At 34.9% G+C, this 23168-nt stretch overlaps 1 protein-coding gene across 3 annotated transcripts in view; it reads left to right on the top strand.

Moving 5' to 3' along the window:
* The window catches only part of LOC145690382 (uncharacterized), a 161969-nt gene that overhangs the window by 68228 nt on the left and 70573 nt on the right, over window positions 1–23168 (top strand). Inside the window, exon 1 of one of the 3 annotated variants that reach the window (XM_081765212.1) lies at window positions 20289–20372. The exons of the other annotated variants lie outside the window; for them this stretch is intronic. Coding sequence (XP_081621338.1) covers window positions 20299–20372 — 74 coding nt within the window. The 5' untranslated portion in view covers window positions 20289–20298. Of the gene's footprint in view, window positions 1–20288; window positions 20373–23168 lie in introns of those variants that run through there. 3 annotated transcript variants of the gene reach the window in all.

Genomic DNA, 23168 nt, shown 5'->3' with positions numbered 1-23168 from the left:
TTTCTCGTTCCTCCATGATATCTGGGTGAATCAATAATATGGGTTTAATCATACAGTTCATTAGCTGTGGATGTGATATGCGTAATTTATAAATAAAGTACATAAACATATCACCCCTTTATACATAAGCATCATCAATATGGTCCATGACAAACGCTTCTCTATTCTATATCGTAAAGATCAGATCCACCGGTATTGTAACAGAGGTGCTGGAGCGATTGACCTTGCAAATTCAAACTCCGATTAGTGATAATTTCACAGCTTTGTATTATTACAAGTGTAAACTCTAGTCAGTGGAGAGGGGGGCTTGGACCATGGGTCAGGGTTGAAGATGATGGGTTTTGGTAAGTAGTGAATCAGAGTGTGTCATGGTAGGTGGTGGGTCAGAGTGGGTCACGATGGATGGTGGATCAAGATGGGTTGTGGATCATAGTGGTCGTGGGTCACGGTAGGTGGTAGGTCAGGAATCGTGGATCAACTTTTCATTGACCCACGCCATCTCTGGTATATATGTGGAAAATTACTTGATTCTTTCTGTTATCGGAGGTTTGAGAGATGCTTATCCATAGAGGAAGAGTGTCTATCATTTCTGCAAGTTCTCTTGGACTATTATACAGGAGATCCAGTTAAGACTTCAGACTTCATTTATATGTTCTACCAACTTCTGCTGAACATCGTGATTGATGTTTTTGTGTTTTCCCTTATTGTAATCACCAGGGTTTAAGTCCTCTCGCCACGACAAGGCTCGGGTAATGAGGGGAAAGAAGGTTCCGGCTGATATTGTTTGCCAGAGCATGGCTTTCGTTTTTGGCTATGTGTGAGAGCCATGTAACTCACATATCACAGCAGTTATGTGGCCCTCACACATTAAAAACAAAGGCCAAGTCCTGGCAGCACCATATTGCCAGGACAATGACGTGTGAGTTACATGGCTCTCGCACATGGCGAAAGACAGAAGCCGAGCTCTGCAAACAATACCAGCCGGAGCCTTCTTCCCTCTGATTTCCCGAACCTTGCCTTGGTGAGAGGGCTTAAATCTCCAACTATGACCAATCGAGTCTAAATCAAAGAAGTCGCTTTTCTGATCGAGTAAATGAGCCCGAAATACCACCCGACTAGTTACCCCTTAATTAGTAACTCTAAATCTCTTGAACATTTTTGTACCGTGAGGCCTATCAAACAACTCGTCTATATGAGCATTTGACGAATATATAATGAATGTACTGATATGAGAACGTATACAGGTGAAATCGAGGAAAATATAGAAATTGAAATATACCGAGTGTGTCACATCTAGCCATAACAATGAGTCACATTAGTTGTAATACCAAATGACTTGCTGTTGACTGGGCAAGGAATTCAAACCTGTTAAGGAACTTGCTCAACAAACCCTTTCAGGAAATATATAGGTTGTCCGTAGATTCAAGGTTCAACTTTGTAATCATTCCTAGTAAGATATTATATCAATATAGAATATATATCATCTCATTGAGCTCAACAAAATGCGTAGTATGCTTATCGCAAAATTCTTGTGCGTAGTTTTCGAGAAAACGTTGCTTTTTTTTAAAAAAAAAAAAGTATTTTTTACGCTAAAATGTATGACCTTCATTGCCAATAATAAGTTTTTTTTTCATTTTGTTAGAAGATATGATTACGTATGTGCTGTATATATATCAATGTTATCTAGCAAACTGTTTCCATTGTTATTTGTGTTGTCCTCACTACTTCTATCGTATTTTACGGTCTATAAGGCGCACTTTTTTCTTCGAAAAATTGCCTCCAAAATTCAAGTGCATCTTATCCTCGAAATTAAACTTAATATAAAAATGGCCATCTATTCGATGCCGCGGGAAAGCTATCTCTATCTGCCAACAATTGATTCAACTGGCCGCAGCAGTGCACCGATGCGACGAACATGAGATACGGGGATTCACAAACTTGTTAACACTGTCGCCCTCCCGCCTCGTCATCACAAACCCAGAACCACGGACTACAATATACAGACCGTAAACTCTGCGAGAAACTGGAAACAAGGCCAACAGTAGCGCCTCTAACATGCGACGACGGAAGTAACCAGTCGATTTGTTAGTCGACATCACGCTCGAAAACCGATGTCAGCACCAACTCACGACGAAACATCGTTCCCCACCAAACGTTGACTGGTTGTTTCTCCGTGCAGATGATACAAATTAATTTCAATAGCGCATAGTTCGGTTTTATAAACTATTTTTTTAGCTTGACTTTGCAATCTAATAATAAAAATGATAAAAATGTTATGGTATTTTTTTTAAAGCAAGCTTAAAGATTAAGGTGCGTCTTATAGTATGTAAAATACTGTAATAAAATGTTCAGAAACACTCTGTATAGCCTTATAACTGTTGTACTTACATTGCTGTCGGAAAGGGAGACTACAGAAGTAGAAGGCAAGTTGTAACCAGGAAGAAGAGGTGCATTCAGGCCGAGAGCACCAGGTGGAGGAACTGCTACAGCAACAGAGATAATAGCCATAAAAATAAATGTAAGGATAATCTGAAATGAATAAAACTATATTAATGCTATTCGTATTGCAACATTTGTCCTTTAGAAATATACTAATAGTTATATTCAAATCGATTTGAACAAATAAAAAGATAAGGTTTACTACTAACAAACGTAACATATCATTTGATCTACCATATACCCATTACCCTCGTAGTTATTCGTTATCATTATTGCCTTTCGGGCAGAAGCCCTGTTCTGTTCCCGTCTTAAAACTTTGAATTCACGTCTCGTACAGTGTATGCTATAAAGAGATGTTGAACTCTATACAAGTAACCGACTAAAAATAATATTTAACCTTTTGCTAAGCGAAAATTCCTATTTTCCAACGTATGTTAGCATTACATACTCTTTTATTATTAATGATTATATTAAAATGTCTTAAGTAGGCTGGAATAGTGGTTCATATGGGATGCTTCCATTGGATGCATAGAAGAAATTTGAGTGGTATGAAAATAAAATAGAAAAGTTATGTAAAGCAAAACCTGAAAGAGATTATTAGTAATAATTTCATCTAGATTGGATAGTGTAGGAACTTATAGCAGGGTTTCTTTAAGCGACTTTGAAGTTAACAGCTTCAGTGCCATAAAGTTAGATACCACTTTCCACTAAACAATGTTCTATCATGTTAATAGACTGAATATCTAATTGAATCCTGTATGTAAGAGAAATAAATACATATATTGTAAATTTGAGCATATTTTTAACACTTTCCTGTCTAACGTACATTAACATAGACAATGGTTTGAAATCATTCATTGTGTCTTGTGATAGGAAAAACTCCCAACATGTAAATCGTGTAATATTATGAAATGAAATGAAATCTTTCAGTTTAACTAATGTCCCTCAATTATCCCCTTTATGCTATGGGAGACGATTAAAGCAAGTGAATAATGATGTAAGAATTGGTGAAATGAGAAAATGAAAGGAAACGAAAGTACCCCGAGAAAAACCACGGACACGATGTTGTCCACCTCAATCTTACTTGGCCAGAGATCGAACCAGGGACCTCATTCACCAAAAGTAGCCACTCTATCACTGAGCCACCTTGCCCTCTCGTGTAATATTGTGTATATAATGGTCTTGGTCTTGCATATGCTAAGCTGTACTTATTCCATTTAAAAAAACGATTTCACATGTAATAACACCTTTAACTTAAGTAAAGTATCCGTAACAATCCTTAATTTTCGTTTCTATTGCATTTTCTTAGTGAGAAGCAATTTATGGGATAGATGTACTTCATTCGACTTATGTACGTATCGCTTTATTTCACTTACATATAGGTATTCTTGCTATTATCCTTATCCTTTTTTTTTAAAAGTGAAGGTCAGTAGGTATCACTGGAACCAAAAAGCTTGAAGTATATTCTATTATACATATGTTTCGTTTTATGCACTTTTTGTAATACATTTGCAGCCTCTCACAATATACCAGGATTATACACTGATCATCATTCTCAATATATTTCGGTCTTCTTGGTTAGTAAACAATACTTTATTCTCAGACGTGACAAATTAAACAAGTACAAAAAATATCCCAAAATCGCTTTTAAAAAATTATAATTTTAAAATTTGGTTTATATTCCCTTAACAACTCAGTGGATACGCAAGTGCGGATAGACATTCAAAAACTCACGTTTTATTTCCAAGTGACGATAGAAAATAACCAAGTATGTTGACATTTCATGTCCCCTACATGCCGAAAATCGGATGTTTATATGCCTACCTGTCCGTCCGTTTGTCTAGAAGTATGTACAATCTTTAGAGCAATACCATTTAATGTATTCTGACAAAATATAGTAATGTTTTAAGCTTAAGATTTTTATGATTCCTCATGTTTGCTTCTTACGTCCAAAGGTAAGGATAGTTTATTTAGCAGGGTAAAAATAAAAATTTGCTATTTTTTCCAAAATGGCTTTACCGATTTTATTTTATATTTCATAAAGAAATATTCTAATAGCAATCTCATAACTATCATATGCTCTTTTTGTATTTTACTTCCTTATATCCCTTTTACACTTCAGAATGTGATTTGATCGGCAGATGTTTTTGAAAAGTGTCTAAGGGATTTGGTTCATACTTCCTTAACAACCTTTTAACATGAAGTAGACTGTTTCTTCTGAAAAATCCAGGATAGTTAATTCTTGGAGGTGACCTTCTTTTGAAAGATTTTCTCAAAATCTTGTAAGGCAGTTTTGTTCTTATTTCATAACTAAATATTCCACTAACAGCTCTGCAATGTAGTGTAAGTAATTTTTAATGAGAAATTACACTGGGTTAGTTTGCACTTAGGGTGAGCTTTCTTCAAAGTTTTCCAATAACACTTATTATAATTTTCTTCGTACAGTAATAGCTACGGCATGACTTGATTTAATTCAAGAAATACTCAGTGGTAGAGCGTTCACCTCTGATGTATGATGTCCTTGCTTCCATCCCAGCTCGTGGTGGACAATCACCGTATGCATGAGTTTTCTCATGGTTCTCCCACTTTCTCCATTTCACCATTTCATTCATTTCTCACCCTCACCGTCTCCTTTAGCCTAGGTGGCAAAAACGTGGAACGTAATACTTAAAGATTTAGTTCAAGAAATAGGAGCAAGAAAGTTTAGCACTCTGATCCGTATTTTTTTTTTCAGTACAAGTTGATGTAACGCATAAATTCTTCAATTTATACTTTGTCGTCATTATAAGACCCACTATACCTGTATAATTACTTCAAGGTTACAATGCAACATTACGTTATAGACCACACCCAAAATTTCATTTATTATGGTGTTGTTGCCTAAAAGTAACGAAAGTCTCTGTTGAAGACTATCGAGCGTAAATACGTTTATATGAATGTATTTTATACAGGATTTTCAAGAAGGAATGGTATAGTTTCGTGAAGATACTGTGCAGAAGTAATAGCACTGGGTGGTTGAATAATACAGAGTTTTATTTTGCTACTCAAATATAATAGTTTAATTAGTGCCAAAACAAATGTAGTGCGGCCAGAATCCACTATACTACGACAAAATCCATATTGAAATGTGTTTGCATGTTTCTGTATGTGCACGATTCACAAACATGACAAGCGTCCAGACGATAATCAATTTCACACCAAACTCTATCAAAAGCATGTGTGATATAACTGTCATTTGAGGCCTTGATTCTTGCTCTCAGCTGGTTCACATGACTAATTTTAACACGTTGTATACTTTCTTATAAAACCCCAAGAATCATACTGACACATAAACGCACTTTAACATTTTTTTTTTAAATGAAGTGAAAATGAAATGAAATCTTTAAGTTTTACGTCCCACAGTTATGCCGGCTAGGCTAAAGGGGACGGTGATGATGAGAAATGAATGAAATAGTGGAATGAAGAAAGTAAAAGGGAACGGGAGAACCTCGAGAAAACCCAAGCGCATGGTGATTGTCTACCACAAAGGGAACTTGGCGCGAGCTGGGATCGAACATTTTTTAGTCATGATATAATGGATTCTTCTGGTATCATTGCATTTATTTATGCACTGAATAAACTATTTGAGTATCAAGAAAAAAAATAACATATCGTAGAGACGTGTTAAAATATAATTTTCGCATAAATTCACTTTTAAGTAAAGTGTGCTCAAACTCTGTTCTGGTGAATACACAATACTTCAGATTAATCTTCAAGAAATTATTTCTACTAAATAATATATAAAATACTTTTATCCGCGCCCAGGTCATACAACTACAGGTAGAAACATGAAATGTGCACAGAAAACTCATTTTGCCACAACAGCAAATAATAAATGATGTTTTTTTTTTTAAATGCATATCTTAAGAGAGAGTAAAGATGGTTCAAACTATTTTGCAAAGATCGAGTATCTTAGGAATCCCTGAAGTTAGAGAAATGAAATTTCGCATTTAAAGTCGTCATTAAAATAAATCAAATACACGTATCACAGCATTTTTGAAAATTTCTCTCGTAAAGGGATAAAAACGGACAATTTTTACAGGATTGAAAATTTCCTACTCTCTATTCCTTTATTTATTAAATGTCCAATGTCCAATATGGATATTCATTTATGTTAGGGGTGTGAAATTCGAGATGTAAACTCGCAATTAAAAATAAGAAAGTACGTGTTTCACAGATTTTAAAAGTTCTGCTCTTAAAAGGAAAAGGACAATTTCTAAAACATTCAAATTTTCATTTCTATATTTCGAAAGTGCCCAATATTAGGATCTGCATAAATGGATTGTGTTAAATTTGGTATTTTAGCTGGTTAATAAAAATAAATAAGGGAACTCATGTTTAGACATCTTGGAAAATTCTGCTCCTGAAGTAATTCTATAATGTTGTAATTTCCAATTCTTTATTCAGAATATATTCAGTATGAAAATCTACTTAAATTAAAAGTGTAAAATTCGGTCTATAAGCTCTTAAGCAAAAATAAAAAAATATGTATTTCGAAAAATTATGCTTTCGAAAACTCCGTTACTAAAGGAACCAGGTGGTAATATTTGAAATATTCAAGTTTTCGATTTTACATTCATTAAACTTTATTCTTGCTAAGCGAAGAATGGAAATTTCTGCTAATACTTATATATATTATTATTATATATATGTGGGGGGGGGGGCTATATATTTCTCATTCATATTCAAAGATTTCTAAAGGAAATCATCAAATTTGACTTTAGAGTCCAATAAACTGTACTTACCACCATTGTTTTCATATTGTAGCTTGAATCTAGATGCAGCACGTGTACTGACGTTCATAACTAACAGAAATTTGTATTTATAGTTTTTCTAGAATACCATACTTTTTAATACATAGTTTATGTCATTACATATGAATTAATTTCGGTACTGTAATAACGTAACTCTATTGACCGTAAAACAGTCGTTTATACTTTATTATATGTTCATTAACGATAATTATATAATCATGCTACTTACTATATTAAGTAGATCATAGATATAAAAGAGTTTTAAGAAAGAGAAATATGTAAATTTTCATTTAATATTGATTTATTTTGTATATAATATATAATGGACGGAAACGCTTGGAAACTACTTTTACAGGAAATACACATTATGATCTGGAAGTTTGAAATGTAATCTAAGTAGAAATAATAACAATAAATTATTATTATTATTATTATTATTAGTAGTAGTAGTAGTAGTAATAGTAGTAGTAGTAGTAGTAGTAGTATTTTAATCAACCGGAAACAAGTATTGAATTATTCCGGATGTAATGATAAGTCTGTTTTGTGGGACCCTGAATAAAGAGTTGAGAAAAAGACTCATAAAATGATTCGTGTGGAGTGTTGTACTGTATGGGGCGGAAACGTGGACATTACGTAAAGGTGATGAAAATAGACTGGAAGCCTTCGAAATGTGGGTGTGGAGAAGAATGGAAAGAATTAGTTGGGTCGAGCGGAAAACGAATGAGAGAGTTTTAGAAATGGTGGGTGAGAAAAGAACACTTTTAGATATTATTAGGAAGAGGAAGAGAAACTGGTTGGGACATTGCCTAAGAAGAGATTGTGTCTTGAGGGACGTCCTAGAGGGTATGGTGTCGGGAAAGAGAGGGAGGGGGCGAAGGAGACTACAATTAATGGATGATATAAAAACAGAAAGATCATACGCGAAGACGAAGAAGATAGCGGAGGACCGTGGAGAATGGAAGCTTCTCAGCTGCGGCAAGTGACCTGCCAGAATAGGCAGAATACCTATGATGATGATGATGAATGATACATTGGTCAATATTAATCAATTGACTGGATATTCAGTTTTAATTTTTAAAGAACAGCGGTATTTTATCACAGTCGTTTTCATCATAAATATTGTCTGTTAATAGTTATGGATTACTTTTCGCCAATTGAGGATCTTGCATCCAGAAATGTTCTCAGTTTCACTTTCACGTCTTCGTCATTAACTCTATCTGTCTATCTATAATATATTCTAGACAAGTCAGTGTCTATTCTAGAACAGTAGTACCCAATCTTGTTCATCTGACGTCCCCCTTCGTGGACCTTGTATACTTCACGTCTCCCTTCCTTGGAACTCGTTGGTCAAATTGCCTTTTCCGATTTTGAATGCAAACGAAAGTCCAGTTCGAGATACTTGATAATTTTATTCAAAAAATTCATTTCAAATGGTTCAATCGTGTTTTGGCGATGATTCGGTCATACACAAGATCAACTTCATTAAACTGTATATATTAGATTATGAATGTAATTTATTTCTGTCAGTAGATCACGTTTCCTTGCTTGCTCTTGACTCTCTACCAAGGAAATTCCCCCCGGTTGGAAACTACCCCTCTAGAAGAACGGATAATCGTAGTGAGCATGTAGGATTATCAATGATTGCACTGGTAAACTAATCAAGGACGCTCAACATTTCAGAGGATGATTAAAATTAAAACCGCTACTCCGAAACAAACATTGTGAGAATGGGAGAAAAAGCACTATGAAATCGGTGCACTTGTCATTTGAGAATTTGTTACAGAGGTTTCCAAGTATAAACAGATTACAAGAGCATGATAATTAATAAAGTTAGTAGAGTCTCTGGAATGGCCACCAAGAAGTCTGAATCTTCCCATGTGTGATAGCATATTGTGTAGGTACTTTAACAAGAGTTAGTTTGTGTCCGTTATAATACAGTGGGCGACCTAAACAATAAGTGGTTTGCCATGCCTTTGCGTCGATAATGCCACCAATGTTATGCGTAAATGCACATTAGCAATTGGCGTCCAATTATCCTTTACTACAAAAATGACAGAGATATAGTGACAGTCTGGATTAAATGTATTGTCAGCAGCACTGTAAGTATTCATTATATGATAAAACCTGCTTTTTTTTGTTCTCTAGGGGGCACGATGGCTCGATGACTTACCTCTGGTTCATGGAGTCCATGGTTTGATCCCGTGCCAAGTACGTGGTGGACAACATCGTATCCGGAGTTTTCTCAGGATACTCCCGTTTTCCCACATTCTCATTCCACGAATTATTCCATTATCAATCACTTGCTTTAATCACCGTCTCTCTTCGTCTGACAGGTATAATTGTGGGACGTTAAGTCAAAGATTTCAATATCGTTTTTTTTTTTTTTTTTTTTTTTTTTTTTTTTTTTTTTTTTTTAGATATCCCAACTACGATATAATCGTCGGTAAATCCACGTACAGTTGTATCTGCATGTTTTTAATTTTACAGGAAAGCGATTTGAAATTCTTCGTATATCGTTATTCATTTTCATAACGTTAGTCTTTCATAACTTCCCATTTCATTTTCAACACCGTTGCGAAAGTTTATACCAAGAAAGTTTTGACTTTAGTCTTTCTGAAGATAGTATTAAAGGTATAACATTATACGAAGAATTAAAATCGCTTTCCCGTAAAATTAAAAATGTGCAGATACGCCTGTACAAGGATTTACCGACGATATGTCCCATACATTCTAATGACTTTTATGTATGCAACATAGAATATTCTGTGAACTAATAAAGTATCTAATTCTGTGAACTTTCTCAGTGTATTACTGCTTATTTGTTCAAGTTTAGCACCTCATTCAACTCCGATCGTGTATAGGAGAGGTGTAATCCGAATCACAGTAATGTGTTTAAATTATTTTAATGTTCTCTCACTTGTAATCGAATCTGGGGCCACAAACACGAAAGACCAGCTAGGAGGATAGTATATTACTGTCGTAAGACTTTAATTATTTATATATTTTTCTGTGTTTATAACGGGTATGAGAGTTTTATTATAGCCTAGAAGCATCAATTTTCGGTGGGTTAAAATAAGAAAATATAGTAATATGTTCCGTTACTCAGTCACTTTTTATACTGAATCGCACTCTGATAGACATTATGGTTTGAGTTTATCGTTCTTTTCTGAAGCGAAGCTATGTGAGACGTGCACCTACTGATTAACATAGAATCCAAACCACCTGAGCTCCCGCCGAGAATAGAACCCATGTCTCCCACGTCAAAAAAGCGTACGCTAACCGCTTAGCCACGAAGGCATTCGACATTAAGTTCGGTCGAATAGACATTCTTTTTCTGACTTGCATTCTTCAACGACAACGAAAACTATGGATTCGACATTAATATCGGTAATTTTCGATCATTTTTATATATCTCTCCCTGCCCTCCCCTAAGTTGCACCCTCAAAGTGAAATGATAAAAGCCATGCCAGGCCAGAACCTAATCTATGTTGAAACTTTGATCGAAATCGGTCAGGTGGTTCAAGAGTTTCATTTTCTCTCTCTTCTCACTCACTTTCATTTTTATTCATATAGATATATATCTATTTAAGTAGAAATGAATCTGACGATGTTTGACAGGTAACTCCTTCTGGACCACTGCACAGATTTTGATTACTTTTGGTACATAAGTGGACCCTGACCTAAGGATGATATGTAAAAAAGATTGTCGAAAATGAGCAATATTAGTATCAGGTTCAGAGTTCTCGGGGTAGCTGAGATGAATAGTTATACTTCCGATATCATTTAAGTTAAAATTAATAACTATGCGGGTTCTAATACGTTTCATAAAGTTATTCTTCCGATGGAAAGAAGGGCACTTCAGTTAGTACATACTTTAACACATTGTTAGAACATACTTTCACTTTTATGTTTTCTAAAAGCATGAAGCTGGAACTAACTGTTGTTGCTCTTCCAGATTCAATCTTAGTGCTTATCCGTCAGGATGGATTAAATGAACATGTTCAATATATGATTCAAACATTTTGTGAGTTTTTCAAAGTCCATTGGAACAACTTCTCTCCTAATTTTTAATATATATTTCCATAGTATGAATTTGGAAGTCGTTCTGTTAGGAAGAAACGAGCATGTTATTATAATTGAATCAGTCGTTTGAGAAACTCGGCTTATCCAATGCCCTCAAAAATCTATTTTCAGTTTATGATTTAAATAGCAATCTGCCAACGTAAATCTAGTGGTCAAGAGAAACCCGACTTGTGTGTTGTACAGAAAATGTCCTTAATGGGTACTGAAATGTCCGAAACCAAAAGAAAATACGAAACAGTGAACCTATATATATTTTTTTTAATGTATCGAAAACAAACTTTTATAAACAAGTCGAGTTTCTCAAACGACTGATTCAATTTATTTACGTTCCCACTGCTCATGCAAACTGCAAACCATATGTGCTGTTATTATGCATTCTTTCAAGTCTTATTATTATAATCAAGTGCATCTACGCTCAGGTACTCACTGTAATCTTATTTAATTCGTATAATGTTTCAAGTTTCCGCACTTCTCGAGAAAATAAAAGTAACTAGGCTCAAACGTTGAAACAGCTGTTAACGAATTTAAAATACATGAAATATATTCATTAAATCCTTTTGTGTTTGATGAAATTGAGTTCTTAAATTCTCATGTTCGCACTGCCTTGTTAGCTAGAGATCGAAGCAAAAGGGACATCATAATGCTACCAATTGAAACTGTGAATTATATACCTTAGCTACAAGGAAGGCATCGAAACATCGAAATACATGGTTGAAAGCCAGTTGTAACTAAAATGATATGAAAGACGCTACGAAGGAATGATTTAAAATAATTCTACTATATCATCATAAGAAAAGCAATGTCCTCAGAAATAGCTTAGAAACCTTTATACACTTTCAAGTTCAATTTAAGCAGCTTCAAAGGAAGAAGTTACAACTTGGCAAAGAAAACAGTACTTCCGAAAAGTCAGCGATTACATTCAAGGACGAAGTTAAAAGCTACAGTTCAAGTGATGCTACTGATGATGACGAATATATAAATGGTGATAAATTATGGACACGGGAGACTTGCTGCGACGTACAGATTGCCAAAAATGTTCTCATGAGAAGTGTACCAAGTTCCCTTTAACATTTTGTTTATTATCTTTGTTCTTGAAAATTTGCAAGTTTTAAGTCTATCTTATAAATATTTTTGTATTTGCAGAACTACTTTTTATACTTATTTTGTTTATTTGCTCCACTTTAATTGCTTCCACTCTTTGTATGCTATTCCTTGTATGTTAAAGAGTAAATATAACTCCAAGGCAAAACTAGTTGTTTTGAAAGTTTCAAAGATGACGTGAATAGGCAGTAGTCGAAGTGAGATGGTATGCGGTGGTATACCATACAGCCTTTGGTTTTTCAGTGATGAAGGCATACCGTCTCTGGTAATCCAATCATTAAAACATACCGTCACTGGAAAGTAATGCTAAATACCTTTAATAAATCCATTTTATACACAGTAATTGACGAATACCTTTGCACACAGAAGGTTTTATTTCTTATGTAGAAATAATTTCTAAGTTGACAACACCGACATTTTTGTTATCTTTCTCCTATCTTTTGTTTTTAAAATTAGGTGTCTGCAAAGAAGTTCAACTAGTTTATATTTTGATGTGCCATATTGAATTGTTTCTTTGTTACGTATGTGTATGTCTTCTTGCCTTAATGCATATAAATATCGTGTTTTGAGCATGTGCGGGTTTAGGAGTTGTCTGCTGTGGGAGCGGACATTCCAGGTGTTTGGAATACACCACAGTCGACTGGGGGACCGGGAGTTTTCCCGCAGGAAATTATTAGTATCCTAATTCGGTTTTTGAGCACTTCCATGTATAATTCTCTATAATACAACGTAAGGAGATTTTTTCAGAAAGGTGGAGGGGATCAAAGTCTCTTCATGCTCCCCCCTCCGAGTTACTACAGAGAAGCTCTCCAATGATTTTCAGTCATTATGTAAATTTAAATGCAATCTTTTAGGCAACATACCCTCTCTGCATTTCAACTTTTAGGTAGCCGATATGTTAAGTTAAAATCGTAGTAAAACATACCGCCTCTGTTCCTTTTTTTTCATTTCAAACATTGAATAGGTCAACTCAATTTAGATAATTACATTAGTATCACATTTGTAGTGTTTAAGTGTTATTTACTCTAAGAATATTGTTTGAAGTAATAGCTTCTGTTTGCGTCGAAGAAAATCAGATATATGTACAGTACATGAACAATCATGCTTTAATATATCGACATATTTCGTTTAAGTACTCCATATTAAGATGATTCTATGTTAGGAGCGGAGAGTTAATAATATGTTAAATAGAGTTTCTTTTAATTTTCACTCATTGAGCATAGGATATATGGTCCCGAGGGAATTTCATGGTTCTCAGGAAAAAGTTCCCTCCGGCCAATTCCTGAAATCTCCACTGGTCCACATAGATCAACATTATAGTTGTTCTTTGTTATAAGTTTAGTGTAATCTTTATGGTGCAGTTTTACTATACGGATCCACAGATTGTGAAATATACGGAAAAATGCAGAAGTCTTTAATTTATCCAGAACAGCGTGCAGTTTTTCTCTATGTATCCATAGTATAAGTAGTAGTAGTAGGAACGGGTTAGAAGCCCCGCAGGGGTTATTGGCTTCTGTTCTGGATATAAAATGAAAAAATTAAAGACTTTACCATATTTTTTTATACAATTTACAATCTGTGTATCCGTATAGTAAAACTGCACCAAGAACAAAACCTAACAAACCACTGGGGGACTTCTAACCATTTCCTACTACTAGTAGTACTACTACTTATACTATGAATTCGTATAGTAAAACTACACGCTACAATCTAATCTAAAATCTACTACCAATATTGCAACACCAAGTATCACTTGTTTATTTTATTACTGGTATAATTTATTAGTCCATTCTTTGATGTTGTATTCAGCCGAGATGCACACAATCTCGAAAGTCGAAAACCCCGGCATGCGGTATGCTTTCTTTATTTGTTACTTTGTTAAACGAAGGTTAGAGACAAAAGACGACAACCAATCAGAGTCGATTTTTACAAATTGACCGAAGTTTATTTAAACGAGGTGTACTGCACTTTGACTTTCAATGGTGCAAAAAAAGTCCTGGAACCACGTTTGAACTTGAAAGTTTAATGTTGAACGCGTTTAAGTGAACGCTCGTTTAAACTTCGTTGGTGCACACGGATGTTACTCGTATAAAGTGGTTAATAATTTAAGGCTAATCGTGTAGAATGCTAATATTGAATCCTTTATGATTGTCATAAATTAGTTATTGACAACTAAAGATTAGTCCTATGTTAAAATTACAGTATAGTAATGACAAAATTACTGTATTTATTACCATACACTAGAGTACGTAGAATCTACATGAAGATCTGTATTGAAAAATCCACATAGTTCATGTAGAATGATTTTTCAGTGGCCAAGATAAGTTTAAAAGGTGCGCAAATTACATGAGGAAGTATAGTATTACTTTATTATATTCATGTGAAGCGAAAATAAATATTTTGATAGTTATAAACGTCAATTCCCAAAAATGTTTTTTTCATCTAAAAAAACTGTCTCAGATAATTAGGAAAAATAAACATGAATAAAACATAGCGATTTGCATTTTAATTATGACTGAACTAATTATATCAGGTTTTCCCTATTTTTCGCTCTAGTTTAAGCACGTGAAGAAAGGAAGTAGTATAAGTAAACTTCGTTATTTATTCACTAACGCGATATCTAGGAGTGAATAGTTTCCCAGGAATTCCCAGACATCTTGAAAATACGAGATATAGTAACACTGAAATTTCAAGTAGGATTAAAATTAGATCGAATCAACAGATACTAACATTTTAACAATATTAAAACGCTATTGTTAACATATAGTTATCTAACACAGTTTAACTCTTTTCCATGTAAGAGAGACGTTGTGAGAATTTTCTGGAGGCAGTTCCCTGCATGAGAAAAGGTCATGTCTCCTATAAATTATTGCTGTTTCGTTACGTACGTAAGTAAAAGCTCAGGGGCAATCAACTTCAGACATAAACAATGAACTAACAAACAAAAACAAAGGAAAGGATTATAGCTAATAAGAATAAATTTTACTTGACGTCAACAGAAGTTTATCTGATTTATTTTCACTTTTTCTGTCTTCCTTTGTTTGATGTTAATGTTAAACGACCCTTAGTTTACCATTGACAGTACACTGTCAAAAGTGTACACCCGTTCTTTCCCGCTGCCACTGTACTGACAGAGGCGAAAGGTCTACTTTGACCAGCGACACACCGGTTGAGAACCAACGTTTTTGTTTCCTTTCGCTATGGACTATCTCCTCATACAATAAGGCACATCATTTTAAAAAATAAGTGTGCTATTCCTACTTTTATCTAGTTTTAATAGCGATAAGAATTTAGGTTTGTGATTTTTAAAAAGAATGGCTTTTAAATTTTAAAAAAATCTGCGTTTCACAAGATTTTATAAATGTTTCGGAGGAAATATTATCATGGTAGTTCAATGTATACTGACTTCTTATTGTACGAAGGAAAAGAACACTCTTCTTTTTTTCTTACCACAGCTAGGGGTGGTGGCAAGAGGGTAGCGGGGAAGAGGGAATCAGAGAATCATGTTTTCCTGCTAGAGTAGACTAAACAAACGTCACGACAGAAGGTAATTTATGACCCCGAATAGGAAGTTGATTGTGTTATCGTCATTTTGTTTTAACAAGTGGGCGATATACACAATTGCCCTCGTACCCTCCACCCCTCAAAACCACGAGCCCAAACTGGGTTGTTTGTTTTCTTGTGTGAGTCATGTTCCGTTCTGTGATGTTAGCTGGAATGAAAAGTGTTCATTTACCTTTTGAGCAGATGACATCAGCAAGCTTTGCGAAGAAGCAATTCAACAAGCAAGCAGTGTGGCACGAGAGTCACAGAAGATGTAGATGATTTGGACGCTGTTGACAATGCCGAATCAGAGATCGAACCCGAGACATTTTTTGATCTTTGGCGCCATTTGGCGCCCCCCTCGGTTTGTACCAAGTATGTCAAAAGACCCAAAAATTATACCAGGGACTTTCCTTAAGAATATAAAAGTGATTTCATAACTTATTCGCATTTCGTAACGTCAGAAAAAAGTGTTTTCTGATACACTGCAATGACATAAATTTTACACATTTTTTTGGAATTTGCAAGGTGTCAGAAAATAATTTCATTGTAAGACCTCAACCAAAAAGATTTCCCATTCGGAAGGATGTATGTACATTTTCAATAAAATTCTTTACAAACAAAATTGAAAAGAAGGGGGTTGGGGGGTGTTTTCACCCCAAATTTAGCATTTTTTCTAGATTTTTTTATTCTTGGCGCCTTGTGGCGCCCCCGTCGGTTTGTACCAAGTATGTCAAAAGACCCAAAAATTATACCAGGGACTTTCCTTAAGAATATAAAAGTGATTTCATAACTTATTCGCATTTCGTAACGTCAGAAAAAAGTGTTTTCTGATACACTGCAATGATATAAATTTTACACATTTTTTTGGAATTTGCAAGGTGTCAGAAAATAATTTCATTGTAAGACCTCAACCAAAAAGATTTCGCATTCGGAAGGATGTACGTACATTTTCAATACAATTCTTTACAAATAAAATTGAAAAGAAGGGGGTTGGGGGTGTTTTCACCCCCAAATTTAGCATTTTTTCTAGATTTTTTTATCTTTGGCGCCCCGTGGCGCCCCCTGAGTTTGTACCAAGTATGTCAAAGGACCTAAAAATTATACCAGGGACCTTCCTTAAGAATATAAAAGTAATTTCATAACTTAGTCGCATTTCGTAACGTCAGAAAAAAATGTTTTCTGATACACTGCAATGACATAAATTTTACACATTTTTTTCGCATTTGCAAGGTCTCAGAAAATAATTTATAGAAACATTACTATTTCATTCTAAGATCTCAACCAAAAAGATTTCGCATTCGGAAGGATGTACGTACATTTTCAATACAATTCTTTACAAACAAAATTGAAACGAAGGGGGTTGGGGGTGTTTTCACCCCAAATTTAGCATTTTTTCTAGATTTTTTGATCTTTGGCGCCCCGTGGCGCTGCTCGGTTTGTACCAAGTATCTCAAATGACCCCCAAAATTATAGCAGAGACCTTTGGCAACAAAATGCTTTTTACTTTATGTCTCTATACGCAATAGTAGTTATTTTAGAAGCTTTTCTTTCATACACTACAAACTATTAAAAATCATTTAAATTTCCCGCGGTACGGAGAAGCGTACACCCTGCTGGCCGGCGGTAAAGTAAAGGTGACGTCAACAGAAGTTTATCTGATTTATTTTCACTTTTTCTGTCTTCCTTTGTTTGATGTTAATGTTAAACGATTATGCACAGACGCTAAGAGAGACAGTGGTGTTGAAATGAATGATAATAGTGGAATGAAGAAAGTAGGAGGAAACGGAAGAATCCGAGAAAAACCACGCACACGGTGATTGTCCACCACAAAGTTCACTTAACGCGTACTGGGATCGAACCAGAGATCCCATGATCACCAAAGGTGATCATTATTGAAAAGAAAATTAAATCTTACAGTTTAACGTCCGATGATTATGCCCTTTAGGCAAGGGGAAACGATGATTGAAGTGAATGATAATGGAAAAAATAGTGGAATGAGAAAGTGGGAGGAAGCCAGAGTACGCCGAGAAAACTCACGAACACAAGCATGTTATTCACCAGAAGCATATTTTCCGGGGATCTCACCAGGGACCCACGCACCAAAGGTAAGCGTTCTACCAGTGAGCCACCGTGCCCTTCGTGATCATTATTGTTTTATTATTCTCTATGTTTAAGTCTACGAAGCTTTTATAATAATCCACATCCGAAATATATTCTTCAAGACCCAACAAGATTCCAAGATACTTCCGGAAAATGCAGACCAGGGAAAGAAATAGTAAACACATATTGGATAAAGGAGTGCCATTCAGCGGGGAGGGGACAGGGGAGCAATAAAATTAATAAGTTGTATTGCAGAATGAAAAACAACAAAAAAAACTTTTATTTATCAGTAAAAAAAAATGTTGTCTCTTCCAAGAAAATTTGGAATGACACCTAAGGGGGTAGATTCACCTAAATGTTGTAAATACATCACAAAGTATGTCATAATATCTTAGCAAAAATAACTTTCTTTCCTCAAAATACAAAACTAATGATGCCCCTTAGATGAGATAGGACAGACATTTCGTGATTATAAAGAGGTCTTTTTCTTGAAAGAACTGATTATTCAAACAAGTTTAATATCAAAACAGTCAATTTCATAATGTGCCATTTTCAGAAGAATGCAAATTAAACTTTAATTAATCTCTCATTTAAAAAAAATAATCAATCTTGATTAGAATTACACATCCAGTAAAAAAAAAAATGAGATTACTTTATTGCCATATTCTAATATAAAAAGATGGATTAAAATGTACTGAAGATACATAATGACAATAAAATCAAGATTGATACTTAGATCTTTTATCATAGAGCTAAAACACTTTAATTTGACGAAAACATTCTTATCGGTTATTATTATTATTATTATTATTATTATTATTATTATTATTATTATTATTAACATAACTTCATTTTAAATTGTTAAAAGGCTTTGTCATTCTTCTCAGTGTTTCACTTTTTTAATTCTTACTGATGAGAATAATAACAGAGAAACCTTATAAAACATTTCTATACCAGTGCAATTTTGTTTAAAGTGTATTAGATAAACTATTTCAAGCAATTGGACAAAATTCAAGTTTGGATCTAACGAGTATTTTATATAGATACACATAGGAACATGTGTTTATAAAATCAGATCAATGATTGAAAATATAAGTTTTTGCTTTCCTCATTCTCGTATTGTTTTTCTCTTTGTACTACATTATTTCTAATAACTAGGCATACAATAATTGCAAATTTGGAGTGAACCGATCGACCTTTATTATTCCCGTTTTTTGGTGATTATTCCTCAATGATAGTTTCAATCTGAACATGCTACCCTTACATCACTCAGCGCGTGCTCTCAAATCACGATGCCAAAATTGGTTAAAAACAGTTGAGGCATCTGGGAGGAGTATCCGGAAATCCAAACGCCTAAGTCGACTTAAGAGGAGCCTCGCTAACTTTTCTCCAATAATAATAATAATAATACAAATGGAACTATTTTAAATGGAATGAAATCTTTGAGTTTTACGTCCCACTTTTATGCCGGCTAGGCTAAAGGAGACGGTGAAGATCAGATGAGAAATGAATGAAATGATGGAATGAAGAAGGTGGGAAGAAACAGAAGATCCTCGAGAAAACCCACGCACAGGGTGTTTGTCCAGCACAAAGTACAGTTGGCGCGAGGTGGGATGGAACCAGGAACGCCATGAACCAGAGGTGAACGCTCTACCACTGAGCCACAGCGGCCCGTGGAAGTATTTGAATTGTGTACATGGAGGAAAAATACAAAATTAGTTGGGTAGAACAAAAAAGAAAACAGTAATAATTATGTTAGTGAAAATTGCATAGAGAAATAAGCAATAGCAGCCAGAGTTAAAATGAGGAAATGAAACTGATTAGAATATTGTTTAAGAATAAATTGTTTTATTAGGCTTATAATAGAAGGCGTGGTAAAAAAAAAAATAAGGAAATAAATAGAGTAACAGTGGAGGAGAGCAGAAAGAGGATATTGGTGAAGGTCTTAAAGAGTACAATTTCTACAGAGCATAGATGCTTTGCTACAAGAGATTGCTGAATGATGAATGAACACTTATAATGCTAACGATTATTAGGATGCGACAATGACAAAAAGACGAACTTGGGTTTCCTTAGCGCGAGAAAGCACACAAAAGACTGCAACAACAAAGTCCCTGACCTTGTGAATAAAAAATTAACTTCGTGTTTTAGTAGCAATTATAAGAAATTACCCGCGAAGGCGTCCTTCGAAGCATTTTCAGTTACAACGTTCAAGTTGAAGACCTTGCTGCAAGAGATGGATCAGATTACCTGCTGCAGTGTATCTGTTAACCATAGTCGGGTGCCGACTGCCGGAAATAACACACTAAGGTAGGATCCTTCTCTTTTTCTGTACTTGCAGTAAGTTACCGTTATAATGATTCGTGATTGATTGTTGATTAACAGTTTGTGTATTTGTAAGTGATTGTACAATTTTTCATATTTTGAAAGTGAATATGAGTTCAATTCCAGTACATACCACTTTTCATTTTTCTTCTTTATTTCTTTGTGATTTTTCCGGGATTTTTTTTTTTCGAAACATAAAGTTTCGATTTCGCTCCTATGCCATTTTATGCAATATGCCATGAACGAAGTGTATGAAGGTTTCTGTTTGTCATCACTGCATTTACCATAATTTCGTTTTATAGTCTTTTAATTGCATGTTCGTTTGATTGGAGTTCAGTGAATCTTTTCAGCACAAAGGCTACATTAGATATGGGCTTGCAGTTTAAAAAAGTTGTAATTCGAATCATGTAATGGTTCAAATTTCAAGACTCTCCCACCAGAGATGGAGTGGGTCAACAGAACGAATCTTTAATTTCAAGTCCTCCATTTTTTTCTTCCATTTTCATTTGTTTCTATTTACTTACCCGAGATAAATATATATCTAAGTGAAAAAAGAACTTCAGACACTTTCGGATATTGATATTTGTAACTGTAATAGCAATAGGACACTGCGTAGCTTCCGAGGCACAGTCGAATGTTATACTTTTTGTCTTTCTTTGCGTTTTCCTAATATATATATATATATATATATATATATATATATATATATATATATATATATATATATATATATCGAGTGAATTATATTTACCGAGCGAAGTAGCTCAAGTGGTAGAGCGTTACCTTCGCATTCGGGAGGTCGTGGGTTCAATTCCCGCTGCCGACCATCCTGACTGTGGTTTTCCAGGGCTTCCCTCATTTGTAGCAGGCAAATGCCGGGATGGTACCTACTAAACAGGCCCTGGCCGATACCTTCCCAAATTCTTTCCATTGTTATTGTTGTTGTTAGATGTCCAGTATAAAATTTCCTCTGAGCTGTATCTGTTCATTGTTAAATAAATAAATAAACATATGATGTATATGATAATTATATGTGATAATAATTATATATGAAAATTAAATTGAAATTCATCGTAATATAGGTCCACGACTTTAGTATTTTATATCGTGAAGGTCAGATCCACCCAGTGACAGATTTAGCTCAAAGCCGGGGGAACTAGGCCCGCCCAGTTTCTTGAGTGACAAAAATAATTTAATCTATTGTTTATATATTTCTGAAAGTTTATAGTAAACTTATGATATACTTATCGTAGTTTGGGATCTAGCTGTCCCCTCCCGTTTTTGCCTTCTAGATCTGCCACTGGATCCACCGGTATTGTAACAGAGCGGTGCTTGATTGATTGGCCGTAGGAATTCAAACTCCGATTAGTAATAATTTCACAACCTTCTTTATTACAAGCGTAAACTCTTTAATCAGTGGAGAAGAGGGTGTGAATCATGGGTCAGAGTTGACGATAGGTTTTGGTTGGTGGTGGGTAAGAGTGAGTGACATAGGGTCATGGTGGGTCGTGGGTCAGTGGGTCACGGTGGGTGATGAGTCATGGGTCAAATTTTATTGACTCACACTATAGTGACGTGGCAGTTAGGGCTATGCGTTTTTGTATGTTGCATCCTTGTGTAACACCGAGGTTATGAATGACTTGGTCAACTATTAACGAGAGTTCAGGACCATAACCGGTACTTGAATCTGGGCCAGTTGGCAGATGCATACACCATGAGCCAAGATAAAACCTCAGAGCACAGGCCATTTCTCACCACCACACTATATCACCTTCAAGAGAGCTTGATTACTGGACCATGCCACTGGCCGCGGTTATTATATGCCTTTCCTTAATAAATCTGTTTATACATCTAATTTATTGTACGTGATTCTAGAATCAATTCTCGATAAGCCATAGCACGAAGAAAAGTAGGCAACGGCTACCTGGGCAAATTGGCAGTCGATTTTTGGGTCAAGTAAGCTTAAAATTTGGACCAATAATAACTTAATATAAACGTATATAAACAAATCCTCTGTTATCGTACATATTACAATTTAAATTATATTGTCATAAACGATTACTTAAAATAGTCAAAATTTACGGAGGGGATCATAATCAAAAAATTCTCATTGATTTCAAGATATGAGCGGTAAGTTAAATAATGAATTTCCTATTAACGATATTTAGTGTGTCATCTAACATACTCTCAGTTGCTTGAATTATCTCTGGATATTTTTGAGCAATCAGCTGCAAAACATACTGATGAATACCATTGTGTTTTTTGATAGATTGCCTTGTTTTCAAATCACAATTTTGCATTTTTCTTTGAAAATATAAAATCCTTTTACAACAAATGAATAATGTTAGTCCATTGCTTTCCATACTTATTCGTTCGCATGGAGACTTTGTGGACGTCCTTAGTTGTATCAGAACATGTAAATTTGTTATGGACAAATTGTGTGTATGTGCTTTCTTGGGATCGTCCCGCTTTCTCTCATCGTCTCATTCCACCAATTCTTTAACAACCAGTCATTTTCATTAATCATCCGTCTCTTTTTAAGCGTAAAGGGCATAACTGTGAGACAATAAATTAAATGGTTTATGTTTTCCATTTTACTTTTTCGTTCATAGCGGCCTGAATGAACCGCGATATTTCGACGAGAATCAAGTCAGAACATAGAGTACCCAAGACGTCCTTCCCCCCACGCTTGTGCATTGGATAGCGATAGCATTGGTCCTGGGTTTGATTCCCTATGGAAGAGTATTTAAAGCATTACGATGGATTTCACCTTAAATTGTA

The sequence above is a fragment of the Thermobia domestica genome, chromosome 7 (assembly GCF_964235325.1).
Source record: "Thermobia domestica chromosome 7, izTheDome1.hap1.1, whole genome shotgun sequence".
NCBI lineage: Eukaryota > Metazoa > Arthropoda > Insecta > Zygentoma > Lepismatidae > Thermobia > Thermobia domestica.
Note: the sequence above shows the minus strand (reverse complement) of the source record. Positions and strands in the feature narration are given on the sequence as shown.